This window comes from Spodoptera frugiperda, chromosome 14, assembly GCF_023101765.2.
Source record: "Spodoptera frugiperda isolate SF20-4 chromosome 14, AGI-APGP_CSIRO_Sfru_2.0, whole genome shotgun sequence".
In the NCBI taxonomy this organism is placed as follows: domain Eukaryota; kingdom Metazoa; phylum Arthropoda; class Insecta; order Lepidoptera; family Noctuidae; genus Spodoptera; species Spodoptera frugiperda.
The window spans coordinates 661,816-680,943 of NC_064225.1; the positions used below are offsets into that span (position 1 = coordinate 661,816).

The following is a 19,128-nucleotide window of genomic DNA, read 5'->3' on the forward strand; positions in this document are numbered from 1 at the left end:
TCATTCTTTGCTGTAAAAAGGGACTGTTAAGATTTATTTCAGAATTAAATTGGTACTAAAATATTATGCCCAGTAAACAGAAGCTTCTGTAAACATTTCCATGTACTGTGTACACGTTTCATATTAATACTTAAAGTTAATTCATACTGAGAATCAAACCTATAATATAATTAAAATTACACTTGCAAGGACTTAAATAAAAACAAGTCATTAGTAAGATATAGTGGCGTAGCACTTTCGTAGCCACGTGCTACGCCGTAGCCAATTACGTAGTGAGCTTCTGAATTATATCTACGCCGCGCGTGGTTCTGTGAATTGATCACTTGTGTGTTATAAATTATATTTTGCTTAACATTACGAAGTAAAGAGTATAATTCCCTGGTTGAATAAAAATTAAAGATATAGTCGTAGGTCACGCCCGATTATTAAATTAGGTTTGTGTTCTATTCCCAACTCGAGCAAATTATTGTGTTGTTGACCTAATCTTTTTGTACTCCTGGGTCACCACTTTAGTGATGTTATTAAATGTAAATAAATTAACTGAAGCTTATAAAATCACGAAGTAAATTGATTTAAGAAATCATATCAAACCAAGAGGAAATTTTGGTACTTTAAGCATAAACGACAAACCAATTAGACTCCAAACAATTTTGCACTTTAATACTACACGATAAAGTTCACTTTTCGCCGTCATCTCAATGGATTTATAACCTTTCAGTTACAAGTTTGTCATGAAAAATTACTCACACAACTAAATGAAGGAAATTATTTGACAAAAACGATTTTACGATGAGTAATCATAGCATAATTATCTTAATTTTAATATTTTTTCTTTGTAAATAAACTTTGCCCCACATTAGGATTTTCTCCTGTGTCGTGAGTACGTTATACAAACATAAATTTCACATACATATGAATTTCAGACCAGAATCAACAATTTGTTGATCATACAAAGTATCACTCCGTGCGGGAATCGAACCCGCTACTCGACACACGGCAGCCAGTTGCCTAGCCAGCGCATCAACTCAATTTTAAATAATTCCCGCCACAAACATAAACCTTCATACCCCTATTACATAGGATTTATAACACAAATGGTGAAAAGCGGATGTACTATTGTATTGTACAATGGCATTATATTCCATAATATGCACCTCTGCCTACCCCTTCAGTGACAAAAGGCGTAACGATAAAACATAACCCTCAAAATTTCAAAAGCCCGCTACCCAAAGCTTCGAAATTTAAAACGATACAAACTGCAACCAATGAGGTTGTTGCACATAAGTGTTAAACCTATTTATGTTTTGCTATCGATCGGCTAGCTACCCTAGGGTGTCTATGTGGCCTGAGCTTCGCCCGGGGTATAGCAGTCTAGCTTTGCCCGCCTTACGGAGCGGACGTATTCAATTTTCTGCGACAAAAATATTTTTAAATCACTTTTAATTCGAGTCAGTGCTGTGTTCTGCGGTTTGCTGTTGATCAGGTAAGAATTATCATATCTATATATTTTTTAAAATTCAGTTTCTTATGTATAATGGATTTTGTTCAATGTTGTTATTTACTGTCAATTGTGATAACGATTTTCAACCCTATCGTGTTTAAGTTAAGACTGGTTTTTGCTGAACGTTCAAATTGTTACTTACGATGTTTTAGATTGTGTTATGTTTTGTTGTGTTCTAAGTATAGGAGCCGGTGTTTTATTCATTACACGTGTTGTTAATAGGGAATAATTGGAATCCATCTTGTTATTTTATTTGATTCTATTTTTGTAATGCTTTTCCTCTAATTTTTTTATGGTATAAGCCAGTAAACGAGCAGACGGATCAATTGATGGTAAGCAATCGCCGCCGCCCATGGACATCCGAAACACCAGAGCGATTACTAGTGCGTTACCAGCCTTTTAGGGGTTAGGAATTTAAGGGTTGATGGAGTATCGGGGATTAGGAAGGGGTTAATTACAACGAAACACAACGTAAGCGTTGTTTCACGTCGGTTTTCATAATATTTTTTCTAACTATATTTTAATATTTCACTTTTTTTTGTTAAGAGATGCTGTATCCTTTTTAGATTCCTAGCTAGACACTCTGGTAGGCTTTTGACTCAAGGGTCGGTCTTTAAAATTTTGGACTTTTTTACAACAATTTACGACTTAGTTGTAAAAAATTTTGACCAATCCATGCCAATCTCAGCTAGCGTTGATTAATTTAGGGTAGCTCAGCGCTACTTTTACTAGCTTACGCGATCTTTCATAATCCATAAAGTAATATATTTTTTTACTATAATGTCTCCATATTTTGTCTCTAACATTAAAAAAAAATAGCATTCACAGCATAATGATCACTATTGTATCTTTGGACTCATTTTAAATGGTCGAAAAGATAGGCACATATAAAGTAAAGTAATCAAAGTTAAAACAACAATTTGTAGATTATACAAAAAATTGCTCCATGCGGGATTCGAACCCGCTACACGTTGCGTGGCAGCAGGTTGCCCAGCTACCGCACCAACCGTACAGTTCAACCTTTACCGCCTTACACCTTTACTTTTCAATCTCACTACATCCTTGTTTATTGGACAACCTCTACAATTTATGAGCTATTCCTGAATAAGGTTGTTTGTCCACGTGACACACATAACCTCACGCCTGTCTCCCATGGGAGTAGGCAGAGACAATGGAACGCCAATTGCTATGAATCTTATATACCTCTTTCGCTTCATCAACAGTTATCAGTCTTTTCATTTATTTATTTATTTATTTAATTCAAAAGTTACAACGGTAGACAACCAATTAAAGCAACTTATATACATAACTAAAACATAATCAAACAGGAATTAACAGCATTCATAAGTTCGCCTCGCAGTACTTCAGGCATTCCGACAAAATCTCCTTCCATCCATCCACGAACAGATCATTTGTTGGATTTGCATCCAAGAGACCATTGAGCGCGGCCAGAGTGCGAGGAATCGGTGACTTAGCACGTGCGACGGTACGACATGAAGGCACGGCAAATAGTCGGTGCTTTTTACCTCGGCAGTAGTTATCCGGGACGTACAAGCGCGATAATGCCTCTAGTAGATCCGGAGCGTCAATAGAGCCACGTTAGTCATATACAGTGAAACCTCGTTAAGTGAGACATCAAGGGACCTTCAAATTGGTATCACTTATAGAGGTATTCCACTAACCCAGTGTCTCAGATAACCAGGTATAAATAAACATTTGTCTCATTTACAGAGGGTTCCATTAATGGAGGTGAACATACGGGTTATTTCACATAAAGAGGTGTGATTCTTAAATAATACAATGTGTTATGTGCACATTATAAATGAATAAGAATAAGTAAATCAACAAACAAAACGATGTTGTCTCAGTTACTGAGGTTTATGCATTAAAATTCACTTGCTGTCTCATTTATAGAGGTAACTAAGATGATAAATCGAAAGAACGAATCCCAGTTATAGAGGGTTGTTTGTCCCACTAATAGAGGTAATTCAGTGCCAATGGGTAGGGACCTCAGTATGAGTTCCATTTGTGGAGGTTTCTCACTTATCCAGGTCCCACTTAACCAAGTTTCACTGTATGTTAGTCGGTTAAGGGTACTTTTAATTTGGCCCTTTTTTAATATATAGCCAAACTGGTCATAGCTGACTAATATTTATTTATTGATGTAGAAAACATGATCACGTAACAAACAATAGTAAACCGTCAAGTGAGTGGAAACACTACATGAGCTGCTATTAACATGCCAAAGTATTCTGGATCTTATTAGACTGTTAATACGATCATAAGTAGACTGGCCAATTTAGCAAACAACCTACCGTTGCCATGGTAACGATGGCTTTGTTCTTACACGTGCCGAAATAAGAACGCGTGGGTGTTGCAACTCATTGTTCAAATCTGGAACGTGGCCATCTCTACATGAGAAGGCTTATTAGTTATGACATATTCACGCTTGGCAAGCGGGTTACATATCGCAGTTTAAAAAGTTAAGATTTATCAGAGAACGCTGCAGCTCGGTCTCTGTCAAATGTATAGTCATTTTTTTAAGGGTAGTAAATCATCCAATGTCTATCAATCACAGTCAATCACAGTGTCAGACTGTGGGGCAACGTTTTTATAAAAAAGAAAAGATAACTCGGAACATTGGTACTTTTCGTTCATAGATTTCAAACCCGTGTTCCTATGCACAAGAAGCGAAGAGATTAAACCTTCCGATTTACATTAATTAGCACTAATTAATGAATAAGGGTCACATTTTGACTAAAAATGTAAGCTCCTTACTTCAATTGGCCTCAGTTTTATAATTCGTTGTAAGGGAGGGGTGATTGAGGAAAAAATATTACTTTATTACGTCTGCCTCGTTGGCCGAGTGGTTGCAAGTGCGACTGCCGGGCAAGAGGTCTCAGGTTCGATTCCTGGGTGGGGTGAAGTATTGTTGGGCTTATTTCGATTTTTTGAAAACTTCTCAGAAGTAGCACGGAGTCTGGAAATGTACCCAGTATATGGCAATAGGCTCACCACATATTACTTACAACAAAAGTTGTGAAAAGTGGATGTACATAGTAGAGTAGTATTACCTGCCATAATGTGCACCTCTGCCTACCCCTTCGGGGATAAAAGGCGTGACGATATATCTCTTATATAAAAAAAAGTTGGGTTTTCCTTCCTGACACTATAACCTAGAACGCACGAACCGATTTACACGATAACATTCGTTGGAAAGGTCCCAGACTCCGTGAGGTTTATAGCAAAGAAAATAAAAAAAAAAATCAAGAGAAAAGCAGGAAAACAGAGAAAATCATTGGTGGCGAAACGGAATTCACCGGGTTTGCTAGTATTATAAACACATATTACTTTATGAATATTTTACCTCGTTCATCTGGGCTAGAACACGTGTAGGGCACATTTTAGACCACCGCGACACGCATGCGCCATCAATATTGATTTTATGCAACGCCCTGCAATTTTGCATTACTATAAAATATACCTGTATTGCGTTAAATGTTTCTGGAAAATTGAACTTTAACGTATGGGCTGTACGTCGAAATTCCTTTGAATGCTTTGTAGGTCCGTAGTTTAATGGAAAGTCAACTTTGATGTGTAGGAAATTAGAGTATAGTTTCCTTTGAAAGCTTTTCCGATGGCTGTATTCGATACAGTTATTTGGAACTCAATTTTGTTCATGTTTGAACGGAAATGTACTGTTAAACAAACGTTTAGGAAATACGTCTTTATAAGCGAACAAATAAAGTGTATTTTTCAGTGAGGTTGTTTGTTATTTTTACTAGACATTTTTATTCGGAATTGGACTCTATTTACGTCAGAGTAACGTTGTTTTTTGTTTGAATTGATAGCGTGATGGTTCGGAAATAGAGCTACTGGACCAAATTAAGAGGATTAAAACGTTTTAATGATCGACTTTTGTTTTTTTTTAAACAGTTCTGGAAAATTCCCGTTTTTAATAGAGATTATTATGTATTTATAGATATCGACTACGGATTTCCTTCTTTGAAGAAAATTTATTTGTGCTATAAATTAAGACACCCACTCCCTGTAACAAATTTGATTTTACTTTAACAATTTGCCAACGTAATTGTGGATTGACAACCGCACTCAGAGACATTATGTTTATAAGCATCCTAATAGATGATCTTTCTTAACCCTATGCGATAAATGCGTTGGTAAAATAATGCCTGATAAGTCATAAGTCTTTTTATCCCTAAATAATGATTATTTAACTATTTCTTAGTAACGATTTCGTATCGAAAACAAGGAGCTAATGCTAAAGACTGGTATATGTTACCTCTAAATAACTCTGAGTACGGTGGTAAGAGTTTGTGGTTATTCAGTTAACACTACGTAACATCACATTAAGATTTACTGAAGGGCAAAACACGTTATTAAACAATAACGTGTTTCGTCTGCGTTTCCATCGGATAAAAAGTACCCTATGTGTTATTCCAGACCATAATCTACCCCTGTTCATTCAGATCCCTTCAACTGTTTTGACTTGATTGACTAACAAATATACACATACATAAACTCACAAAACGATTTCACTTAAACATTACACCCAAATGATTCCCAAAACAAATTCAACGTAAAACCAAAACTAACCAACATTCCTCTCATCTTTCCAGACCCAGCCCACCCGAGGAAGATGGTGAAGCTTACCGAAGAGCCTCCATATGAGGAGCCAATCGAAGAGTTAGACCAGTACGGAGTGATGATCACCAACCGCAATGACTACATGGCCTTCCTACGCGAACAGCTGGAAGAAGTCCTACCACCACATGACAAGAAGCAGGATGAGTTCCTTCACAAACTGACGAACCTGGTCTTCTTGCCAGACAACGCTGATGAAGAGATGAAGAAGATTTACGAAGAGTTGCAAGAGAAGCATGCCAAGCTGCAGAATTTGCAACGAGAGAGGGTGGAGTTGACCAACTTCATTCGCAACTATTATAATCTGCAGCGGAATATCACTCAGGAGGAGTGCAAGCGAGAGGTCGATACACTCTTCAGAGGGAAGCAGGAGTTCTTTGTTGTGAGTAAGCAGCTTGAGGAGTTACTCTACAAGCTGCATGGAAGGGGCCGTCTTTAAGCTAGCTCCTTTTCTTTTTTCTTTTTTTTTTTTGTTGACCGAATTGGGAACCGAGTAGAGATATTTGTCATCGTCTCGTAAGATCAGTTAGAATGACTTAGCTATCTGTGAATTAATGGAATTCTGGCTAATACCATCCGAAATTAGTGGCCAATTCCATATGAAAATGTTTTTGAATTAATACCTACATACTTTCAAGTCTTGAAGTCTCTCTGGTCTTATAACTATAAGACCCATGTAAGTGGTGAAAAGTGGGTGTACATTGTACAATGGTATTACTTAACATAATGTGCACAAAGCAAAGGGGTAGGCAGAGGCCTACCCCTTCGGGGATAAAGGGCATTACGATAATAATTAGTATTTTGAGCTCTATACCTGTCAAAAAGTATCTAAATTCCTGTTTTTCTATTTCACAGACAGAGAAATCATTATGACTGATCGATTATTACTTCAACTGATACTAATAGGTTTCCAATGGTCCATTATAGTTCAGGGGTAAAGCGAGGACTAGAATACAAACAAACCTAGATTCATTGACAAAGAGATCTTGATACCTCGGGACGTGCGATGGGGCTTGGGTTACGAGGTTTTGTTCTACTGAGTAGCTGAGTCCAGATGAAAAACATAAGAGTCCAGGCAACTACTTACATGCGTGCAGCGCGTCGCGTTCCGCGCGCTCCTCAAAGAGCCATTAGACCACCACAGATGGGGCCCAGTAGGGCTGATGCCTGATCTGGAGCTGTGGACTACCTAGCGGGTTTACCGGGGCTTTGGTCCGAAAAGCAGGGGCAAGAACGGGGTGGTTGTTAGTCAGTAAGAGTCTGATGCTCCCTCTCACCTTGTGAAAGGTCATCCGCAGCTCCGGCTGAGGCAAGTAGGAGTGTCAGACTCTTACTGACTAAAAACCATCTTGTTTCTACTCCTGTTTCGAGCCAGAGCTCCGGTAACCTGCAAGGTCGTCCACAGCTCCGGCTACATTAGCCCCTTTGGGCGCCATATGTGGTGGTCTAATGACTCTGTGGCTTTCAGGGACTAGCTTTGTTAAAATCTTCAATGACAGTGTTGATATTTTTATAATAACTATCGTGACATATTAAATTCGCAGACGTTGCGCAGTCTACTAGTTAGACCGTGCGTTAGCGTTGCGTATTGCGCGCTCATCGCGCCCTCTGCCGGCAAACATTGTTAATCAAACTCGATAGAGAGTGTTGATCTTGTAAACATAAACTCAATAACTCCATCAACAGAATTTAAACACTTCATTGAAGAATTTGACACTCAGTATGAAACGATCTCAAACTCTTGTCTGATGTCGCATCTCCACTTTTCATGGGAAATCTCGAGTGATCAGGAATCTAACTAGATAGATACAGAATCACTTTTTGCAAAGCTATTCTGTGTTTATGTGGCCCATATTTGGTTTTTAAAAGGAAATCAATTGAACAAACCTATACGTGATTGGCTGATAAATAAATAGCTACCTATGGTATTTCACGAGCTGTTTCAACACGTGGTTGATTGACCTTTTAGAAATCAAATAGACCCTTTGGCAGTACTTTGATTGGCTGCGCAGACCTGGTACATTGTCCAGTATAAATTAACTTGTCATTTAGTATGATTTTCACTGAAATGATAGGTCAAGTTATAGTGGTTTTTCAAATGACCATCGTCACAACGCCAGTGGAAGTTCAGAACAGCTTGCCAAAGGATTTCTCCTTGACACCTTAAACTAAGACAGGATAGGACAGTCTAAAATAGACTTTGAGGCTAACGTATTAACGTTGATTTTGTCATAACAAGCCTCAATCGATTACTAAAATCGATTTTATTCATCTTTTAGTTTTGTCATAAAACACCTTTTTAGAAAACGATTTACACCAATAATTTAATGTTTCGTGCCAAACTTATTACGAAAATGAAACAAAATCCTAAAATACCAAAAACAAACCTTATAACAAAAACAAAAGTGTCAAAATCGAATGAAAACTATGCAGATGGCAGCATTTTGAATTTTCAATAACATATAGATTAAATTATTACATATACTCGTATTATGTATGTCATAAGCGAAAAAAGATGTTATTAATACAACAGACAACAATGCAATGCAATTTGATATCTAAATCAATGGTCAAAGGTCTTCAAATGAAAAAAGACATCATAAGCATATTTAGGCTACAAAAATTGCAATAGAATTTACATCAACTACCAATCTATGTGATAATTTAATCTGTTAATTAGAGAGCTTAGTACGAGTCTGCTTGACGTATAACGAGATACCTGTTTTTTTTTGTTCTCGGGGGAAACCAACAAAAGGCGCCTAGCTTTTTGGGGAGAAAAACTAGTCAGTGGGATTTTTACCTCAATAAAACTACCCCGGGGGCCACCTTCAGCACCGAGACCTCTAACTAGACCTGCTCCGGAGCCCCTGTGGTGCAACGCCTACTACGGCACATCCTTAGGGAGACGTGTACCTCCCATTAGCCTCGCTGTGCAAGTTATACGGCAGCACGTGACCATTGTGCTACCGTCTTCCCTGAGGTCGATAACGAGATACCTACATACTTTTAAGTACTGCGTTCCAATGAACCAACTAATCACAGGGCCGAACCCTCCCATTTCGATCTCTTTGAACGTAAAGCCTTTACTTTAAGGGGGAGATCTTTGTTCAGCAGTGGACGTCTCTCGGCTGATGATGATGATGACGATAATGATGATGAACGTGATGACAAACCTAGATTCAATGACAAAGAGATCTTGATACCTCGGGACGTGCGATGGGGCTTGGGTTACGAGGTTTTGTTCTACTGAAGAGCTAAGTCCAGATGAAAAAGGTAAGAGCCAAGTCCAGGCAGCTACTTATAGGGACCTTGGGTGAGGCGAGAGGGAGTGTCAGACTCTTACTGACTAAATACCACCCTGTTTCTACGCCTATTTCGAGCTAGAGCCCTGGGGCCTTAGTCTGCTATTACAATTGTGTCAGAATGGTCGATCATTGAGCAGTGCAAGAGGGAATATATATGATCGACCATTCTGACACAATTGTAATAGCAGACTAAGGCCCCTGGTAACCTGCAACGTCATCCGCAGCTCCGGCTGAAGCGAGAGGGAGTGTCATCTTACTGACTAAAAACCATCTTGTTTCTACTCCTGTTTCGAGCCAGAGCTCTGGTAACCTGCAAGGTCGTCCGCAGCTCCGGCTCCATCAGCCCTTCTGGGCCCATATGTGGTGGTCTGATGACTCTGTAGCTTTCAGGGACTAGCTTCGTTAAAATCTTCAATGACAGTGTTGAAATTTTTATCATAACTATCGTGAGACATATTAAATTAACTAAAAATCACGGTTTACTCACGTAGTAGTGAGAAAAGCTGTACTAGTTTCGAGTCACAGAGGGATTCTTCATCATGAGCAGCGTCCGCAGACGTCGCGCAGTCTACTAGTTAGACCGTGCGTTAGCGCTGGCGGCATTGCGCGCTCATCGCGCCCTCTGCCGGCAAACATTGTTCATCCAACTCGACAGACAGTGTTGATCTTGTAAACATGAACTCAATAACTCCATCAACAGAATTTAAAACACTTCATTGAAGAATTTGACACTCAGTATGAAACGATCTCAAACTCTTGTCTGATGTCGCATCTCCACTTTTCATGGGAAATCTCGAGTGATCAGGAATCTAACTAGATAGATACAGAATCACTTTTTGCAAAGCTATTCTGTGTTTATGTGGCCCATGTTTGGTTTTTAAAAGGAAATCAATTGAACAAACCTATACGTGATTGGCTGATAAATAAATAGCTACCAATGGTATTTCACGAGCTGTTTCAACACGTGGTTGATTGACCTTTTAGAAATCAAATAGACCCTTTGGCAGTACTTTGATTGGCTGCGCAGACCTGGTACATTGTCCAGTATAAATTAACTTGTCATTTAGTACGATTTTCACTGAAATGACATGTCAAGTTATAGTGGTTTTTCAAATTACCATCGTCACAACGCCAGTGGAAGTTCAAAACAGCTTGCCAAAGGATTTCTCCTTGACACCTTAAACTAAGACAGGATAGGACAGTCTAAAATAGACTTTGAGGCTAACGTTTTAACGTCGATATTCTAATAACATAAGCCTCAATCGATTAAGAACTGAAATCGATTTCATTCATCTTTTAGTTTTGCCATAAAACACCTTTTTAGAAAACTGTTTACACCTATAATCTAATGTTTCGTGCCAAACTTATTACCAAAATGAAACAAACATCCTAAAATACCAAAAACAAACCTTATAACAAAAACAAAAGTGTCAAAATCGAATGAAAACTATGCAGATGGCAGCATTACTAATTATTATTGTTCTCTACGAAGAACTTATAGATTAAATTATTACATAATCATATTCATACAAATTTAATAATATCAGAAGCGAAAAAATATGCCATTAGGTACAACAGACAACAATGCAATGGAATTTGATATCTAAATCAATGGTCAAAGGTAACGAAATCATAAGCATATTAATTTAGGCTACAAAAACTGCAATAGAATTTACTTCAACTACCAATCTATGTGATAATTTCATCTGTTTATTAGAGAGCTTAGTACGAGTCTGCTTGACATTTAACGAGATACCTACATCAAGAACTGCGTTCCAATGAACCAACTAATCACAGGGCCGAACGCGCTCCCATTTCGATCTCTTTGAACGTAAAGCCTTTACTAAGGCCTTTGTTCAGCAGTGGACGTCTCTCGGCTGATGATGATGATGATGAACGTAAAGCAATTCGTACAAAGGCCTCAGAAAACTACACTTTAATAATCAAATAATAAATCATCTTCATGTCTGTATGTTTTCATATTCATGTATTGTTTTCTGACATAAAATATTTTCTGCTTTGAAATATCGTCTGCGTATTAAGTATTATTTTTTTCATTAGAATTAAGTATTTGTCTTAAGAATATTTCTCATTCATTTCTCATATCATGTTCTCTATGATATTGTTAGTTCTAAGTACACTTCATTTGAAATAAAATTACTAAACACATCTACAGTCAAATCAAGCGATTTTGATTCTTATCACCTCAGTAATAAGACATATGAAAACTGCAGGAAGAATTAAACAACTTTTCATTTGCTTTCAAAGTCAACCGTATTGCTTACAGAATAGAAATCAATATCACTTGACTGTAAATTAATGAGTAATTTTATTTCAAGTGAAGTATGAAAGATTGGTTTGACAAGGTACCATCACAGAGATTGGGCAATCGAAAAGGGACACTATGTATATTATGTCTTAAGTTTCAAAAAAGCTTGGACATAAAGACAATGTAATTTTCCGGAGAATCACGGTACATTATAACACGCGGGGGAATGGGTTGGATAGATAATAAGTCAGTATTTTATAGGACACAGGGACTTTATAATATTTACTGATACTTAAATATCTAAAGCTACTCAAGATAGTCTATGAAAAAATACGTACCTAAACAGAAAACGTAAGCAAGCTAAAACATACATACACATATTATGTACAGAAAAAATCTAACCCGAATCGAACCCGCTACCTGTTGCATGCTCGGCTACCGCGTCAATAGTGCAATCATATTTACAAACACGTCTCACTCAATCACCGTTAAAAATAATTTGAATCTACTTTAAAACATTGTAGAAGTCATTATAATCAGTAAATATTATAATATCTCTAATATTTTACGTCTAAGTATTTCTATGTATTGAAACTACATATGTATCAGAAATGGGTAGTTGTCATGCAGCATACCAAATTACCTTGATCTGCTAAATCTAATTTTATGGATATTCGCCTAAGTATATGCTTTTGCAATACACTCAAAAATTAAAATCATATAATGAACTGAAAATTACACTGAGAAGACTGCCTCGTTTGTCAAGTCGGGCAAAGTATTGCTGGGTTTTTTTCGGTTTTTCGAAAATGTCTCAGTAGTAGCACGGGGTCTGAAATTGTACCCATTATGGTTGACAATAGGCTCACCTCCTATTACATGGGACTTATAACACAATTGATGAAAAGTGCCGTCATATGCACCTCTGCCTACTCCTTTGTGGATAAAAGGCGTAACAATATATCTATCTATCTAGATAACTACCCATTTCAATACAAAGTAACTAAATTGATGTAACAGACTTATTCTGTCATTTCTCATATTTGTATGTATCAGGATTTCCAACTGTCATCGTATACTATTTACTTATGTGTTTAGTAATATAGTGCCAAAAAAATGTACTAAATGTTGTTTTATTTACATCATAAGTACCCCTAGATATAAGAAAGAAAAAATAACTATTGTTTGAAATTTAATTATTCACTTATTTATTTACCTTTCTTGTTAATTACATTTTTATTTAATATTTAATTAGAAAAAAAACTTAATTATTATTAATTTCAAAATAGCTTTGTTGCTCGAGTGGCTACTCGATAAAAGCCGCATGGCGGCTATGCAAAGGATTTTGCATTCGATTCCTGGGTTCCAAATGTCCTCATGCAGGTAAAAAAGTCATCTAATTACATTGCATAATAAGTTTTTATTACTTAGATACCAATTTAATACAATACACCACTTGATAGCAACTAATCCACTAAATTAGAGCTCTTGTATTTGAAATGAATGTTAAGTCCAAAACTAGATAACTTGATTAATTTTAATATTAGGAAACAAAAAGTATAAACGTATTTTGCAAGTTTAAAACAGCGCCATCTACAGCTGTATAACTAAACTATATTGTGTACTAACTACTAACGCCATCTGTGTGTTTAGACACGAATCTTTTCTTACACATCCCGTTCTTTAACGGCGTTAATGTTTAGCATACAACGATAGAACAAAGTTCCACGGTATGAACATAGATGGCGTTAGCAATATTATTTAAGTTTTATCAGTGACTTTTTAGCTTTTCGTGTGGAAAGAATCTGTGTTTATCTTGTTTATTATACTGTATTTATAATTATTTATCAACTGAATCATTACTTTTTAATCAGATTACTGGGAAAAATAATTGATACATTGACTATTTATTTAGGTATTAAACGAAGTTTAGCACCTTTTAATGCTCTTGAAAGTAATATGTAGCATTTTTTTGTAGAGGTGGGAAAAATCATCTATTGATTTTTCCCACCTCTTGTGTGAGGCGGCAGGTAGTATCAGACTGTCTCTTACTGACTTACAATCACTACTTTCAGTCGAAGCCCTACCGGAACCTGTTAAGTTATCCGTAAATCCGGAATTACGTAGCATCTATTCCCCATAATATTCGAGACCAATGTTAAAGAGGTAAGTCTAATGGGGAACCGGGAACAATTCTTAACTATGGACTACTTTACTTATTAAATAAGGAATTATATTTATTACTAGCTGAACCGACAAACTTCGTACCGCCTCAAGTATTTTTTTCTCACTTTTTAAACCTTCCCTGGACTTCCACAAATAATACAAGACCAAAATTTTCCGAATCGATCCTGCCGGTCTCGAGGTTAAGCGAGACTAACGAACAGCTATTGATTTTTATATATGTATAGAGATAGAGATAATTTAAGACAGGTAAACTTGGGGTATTAAAAAAATATCTGGGGTAAAAAAGGAACAAGGACCAATAAAGGACCAAAATCGACATTTAATACGTACTCAATATTTTTATTAATAATATTATGCTCACAATCTAAGTACAGTGTAATTAGCTACCAAATAAATTAACGGTTGGTATTCCTATCGAAATAGAACGATAAAAATCGATATATTTTGTTTTTTTTTTACAATTCGATACATATTTCTCTAGAACAATGCGTTACAAAAAAAAAACAACAATTAAAAAAATTACAGTAAATTTTCTACCAACTTATTCGTGCAGACGGATAAAATTGGAACTAACAAAATCCTAAGCATAGTAACTTGTTTTACAAAGAAACTAGCGACACTGGTAACTGTAGAAATAAGTTGGTAGAAATTTAAAGATTTCTGTTTAGTGAAATTTAAATGTCAATTTATTTATTTATATATTACACGACAAAATAAAAATAGTATGTATAAAAGTGACTACGTTTTTACATAAAGAAGGCCTTAGTTGATACACGCTTACATTAATTAGTAAGTAAATATAATTACATTTATTTATTTATTTATATTTCATAATTTATACAGTAATATTTACATTGAAAACTATTTACACCGAAAACACTAACAGATCATTAATATAAAAATAAAAAAAAAACATACCCAAAGGTAAAATTATAAACTATAAAAATTATAAGTACATTTTATATAATATAATATACAAACTAATGGTAAACATCACATAATTATTATAATACCTAAATACATCGAATTCTCGTTATGTATATTACATATTTTCGGGCAGTTATAATGTTTAAGTTTATATATAAAGTGTCCACCTATAAATTATAATTAATAAGACAGGCATTTTATTTATAAGTACTGATATTGAAAACATTATTTTTATATAAGTAGTATGTCATTATTGCTCAAAAATATTCGATATTTTGTAGTAGTAGCTTTGTTTAACCTTACTCCTATCACTTAGAACAGAAATCTTTTATTCAGCGATATTTTAGCAGACTTTACTGTGAAATTACTTAGTTTGTTTCAAACAGTACCGAAGCTTCATTCTTCGATCGTCAATCTAGGGTTGGCTCACCCATTCACGACAAACTGCCATCCTTAGTTCACATTGATAGTGTATTTACAATATAGACAATCTCCCAATAACTCCAGACGAACAAAGAAACGACACTTCGCAGCATTTTCAGGCCTTAAGAACTCAGAAAGCACGAAAACTTCTTCACTCGAAACCAGAAAGTGCTATATCCACCAAACACCATTGAAAAAAGAACAGTACTTCATTCGCAATAAAGGCTATTTTAGGTTGATAGTTTTGAGCACTGTCGTAGTGCTTGGTTTAGGTGACACGGCACTAGGGAGAGGGGGGGAGAGAGTCGTCACTCTCAAGGTAGGTGACGTAGTTGTCCTCGTGCGGCGCGCGCGGCGGGGGCAGGTTTGGGATGTCGTAGCCGTGCATCTGAAAGGTAATGGAGTTTGTGATTAAATATGTTGTAGATTGAGTTCAATGGTGGAGAGAGGTCCTATTGTAATAGCAAGGAAGTGAAGTGAAGAGAAACATTTCTGCTGTTGAATACAAGGAGGGTTATCGTATGAAGTTTATATAGGTATTTCAGCCTTACTGGTGTAATTAAAAAAGTTTTACTATTTTATGTAGTTTTTCTCCATCTCTTATTGTTTTTTCGGCTTTCAAAATAGTACTTAATGACTTTCTTTTGTCTTTTGAATCAAAAAATCACGCACGCTTTTCACATATTTTTCTACTGTTTAAATAATTATGACTCAAAGGACCAACTCCTATAACATTACCAAGGATTCAGCCCCTATTACATGGGACTTATAACACAAATGGTGAAAAGTGCGTGTACATTGTATAGCGGCATTACGTGCCTTAATGTGCACCTCTGCCTATCCCTTCGGGGATAAATGGCGTGATATTGCAGTGTGTATCAAAGGACCAACTAACCTGGTTGACAAGCTGTTGGAACGCAGCACTATGTTGCGGTGCCCTGTCCAGGTCTGCATGCAGCGCGAAGTCGGAGAGAGCCTTCCAGGGAGGCTGGTAGGCGGTCACCTCCAGAGCCAGGGATCCGGCTGGCTCATGCCGCACTGGAGACCCGGCTACCAGTGGTACTCCCATGGACATGTACCCGAGACGTCGGCCTTCCTGTGGCAAATTATAAGTTGGGACCTTCGACAATAGAGATGGTTGTGTTGTTACTATTGCACATAGTGTAACGGCTTACTCCGACATTTTTTAAGGGATAATCATTAGGTATACCCCTCTTGCCTTGGGTGATGCGTAAGGGAGTGTCAGACTCTTACTGCCGCACTCAGAGACATTTAATTACTACTTAAACTGTTCCTTAGTAACGATTTTGTTCCGAAAATAATTGCTGAAGACTGGGTTAAGTAACCATTAAATGACTCTGAGTGTGGCAGTTACTGACTAAAAACTACCCTGTTTCAACTTTTGCTCCAACTCGAGGCAAATAACTAGCCTCGCCCCCAACCATTTAGGTTTAGATTTTTAAGTGTCCAAGATAGATATTATAGAACGATACTCAAACAAAGATTTCTGCTAAAGCATAGTTGGAAAGAGATGCACGTATGCTGTTGAATGTATTTGCATCCCTTTTTAACGGCAGTTGAAAAGAGATTTCGACTTGAGTGTAGTTCTATAATACGGGCCTAAAAGACAAAGTTTCGAGTATGAAGGACTACACACCTTTTCTTGTTGCATCTGCATCTTAAGCTGCATAGTTTTCTTTTTGTCTTTGCATCGTTTGTTCTGGAACCAGACTCTGATGACTCGTGGGCTGAGGCCTGTCATCTCCACTAGCTGTTCCTTCATCAGGGCGTCAGGGCGGGGGTTGGCGGCGTAACAAGTTCTGTTAGTGAGAAATGGGTGTAGGTTAGTAAAATTGGTGCATTAGAACGTATGAACTATGACAAAGTAAAATTCACTAAACAATTAAAAATAGTATTTGCTTTTGAAACCTTTTTTGCAAGTTGCAAGTTTGGTATATATTACTAGACATTATGATTTACATAATACAAATAACCAGTAAAATTTATATAAAACATCAAAGAATCCTCGACATTTTCGTATAGCAGAATGCCGAAAAAACTGGTAGCATTGCACCTGTTAACTGCTTAACCATATTTAGTTTTTGCTTATCACTTATTTTAAATAAGTAAATTACTTACCTCAATGTATGTAACTGTTTTTCATTAAGCACAGTGCGCACTCGCGTCGGTTTCCCATCAGCCGCCGCGGTAGTGCGCGCGCGGCCGCTCTTATGCGATCCCGACTCACTGCCCGAATCTGCGGACACAAGGAAATCTAACTTTTAATAAAAATCTATACTTTAACACATTAGAGGCCATGTCGGACAAGACTGACCGACACTAGTTGAAGAATAGCCTTTAATAGTTTTTGTTGGCAGTGAAAGGCTTAATCATTGTCATCTAAACTATTTCCATATTGTAGTAAGGAAGATCAGTGCTAACGAATCTTGACAGGATAAGCCTATAAGTTTAGAAAGAGTCCCTAGAATTATTTTCTTGGTTGTAGAGATGCTATACATCACATCTGGACCCAGAACAGAATAGTTTGTGAATCAGATAAAAAAAATGGTCTGTGCCAAATTAGTATTTCTCTTTTTTATTTATTTTTTTTAATCCATAATGAACACAATACAATAAAATAGTGGTATGTTTATCACACTTTGTATATGATCCGGAAATAACCGAAAGATAACAACACGTACAATTCATTCCACTATAAACAAGACAGTCTACACCCAAAACGCAAGACAAACGCTGTTAAAAATGAGCAAAAAAACTCCTAATAACCCATTATGCACTCCAGCACACGCTTGAATCTCCTCAAACAACATTATACTACAATACAGATGACAATCTAAACACAACAGAGGGTCACTAAATTCCTGGATTAAGGCCCCTGCCCATGCAATCCCCAATTGACACCTTTATAATCCCACTCATACCTTTGTACATTTCCAATTAGATATAATTATTTTAACTTTGCACTGGACAGTGTGAAAGGGTGTTAAAAATTAATTTTGAAATTGACCTCTTTAGTAGGGGGATGACTGGAACTAGTCGGGTTTTATTTCTATGTAATCACACTAATATTATAAATGTGAAAGTTTCTTTGTTTATCCGTCAATTACTCAGAAACTACTAAACGGATTTTGATCAAGTTTGGTATACAGATAGGGTATAAGCTGATTTGGGTGATAGGATACTTTTTATCCTACAGAAACGCAGGCAAAGCCACTGGCAGAATCTAGTTTATCATATATTCCTGATGCAATATTATTTTTATAAATTTCTAATTAGATCAATTAAATACGAGTTATAATGCCAAAAACTTGTTTAGTAAGCAACGAAATGCAAAAAAAGAAAGATCAGTTTCATTACTGTGAGGATATCGGAAAATTATTTCACTGCCTAGTAAAACGTGTTAGGTCCATCCACGCCTTGTGATCTAACGAGGTTGGTATGTACAGAATGCAACCACTATCTGCCTCTATCTAGATAAACGTACTGTGACTACACTAACCAGAAATATCAGATTTCTATAACCTAACAATCACTATCATTATCAACGTATCGTCGACAAATTGGTCCTTAGATCCGACAAAGCGTTAAAATTGGTCCTTCGTGTTTTCATAGGTATCTACCGAGGATAAACATTCATATCTGTCTGAATCGTTGAAAATGGTTACAATGCCAAGGAGGTTATATCACTGTGATAAGTTATTCCACTGATAACGTCTGTGTTTTGAATGAAAAACCTAGATTAATCACAAATTAGGACCAAAAAGTAAAAGTGCCTAGTGTATATATCTATATATTATCATACCTCATCTTTATCTATCTCAAACCCCGAACTAGAT

At 36.6% G+C, this 19,128-nt stretch overlaps 2 protein-coding genes across 5 annotated transcripts in view; one reads left to right on the forward strand and one right to left on the reverse strand.

Moving 5' to 3' along the window:
- Positions 1-1,344: 1,344 nt before the first annotated feature.
- On the forward strand, positions 1,345-8,243 carry LOC118279348 (uncharacterized). The gene is made up of 2 exons (XM_050698244.1): positions 1,345-1,483; positions 6,139-8,243. Exon 2 carries the CDS (start codon positions 6,159-6,161, stop codon positions 6,600-6,602), a length of 444 nt encoding a protein of 147 aa, XP_050554201.1. The 5' UTR covers positions 1,345-1,483; positions 6,139-6,158; the 3' UTR covers positions 6,603-8,243.
- A 5,996-nt stretch (positions 8,244-14,239) lies between these two features.
- Positions 14,240-19,128, reverse strand: part of LOC118279358 (insulin gene enhancer protein ISL-1) — a 47,158-nt gene continuing 42,269 nt past the window's right edge. The window contains exons 6-9 of one of the 4 annotated variants that reach the window (XM_035599036.2): positions 17,411-17,528; positions 16,929-17,091; positions 16,167-16,367; positions 14,240-15,659 (exon numbers count right to left, since the gene is read on the reverse strand). In XM_035599036.2, coding sequence (XP_035454929.1) covers positions 15,555-15,659; positions 16,167-16,367; positions 16,929-17,091; positions 17,411-17,528 — 587 coding nt within the window. In that variant the 3' untranslated portion in view covers positions 14,240-15,554. Of the gene's footprint in view, positions 15,660-16,166; positions 16,392-16,928; positions 17,092-17,410; positions 17,547-19,128 lie in introns of all 4 variants that reach the window. The other 3 variants (XM_035599034.2, XM_035599035.2, XM_035599033.2) reach the window with 3 other exon arrangements.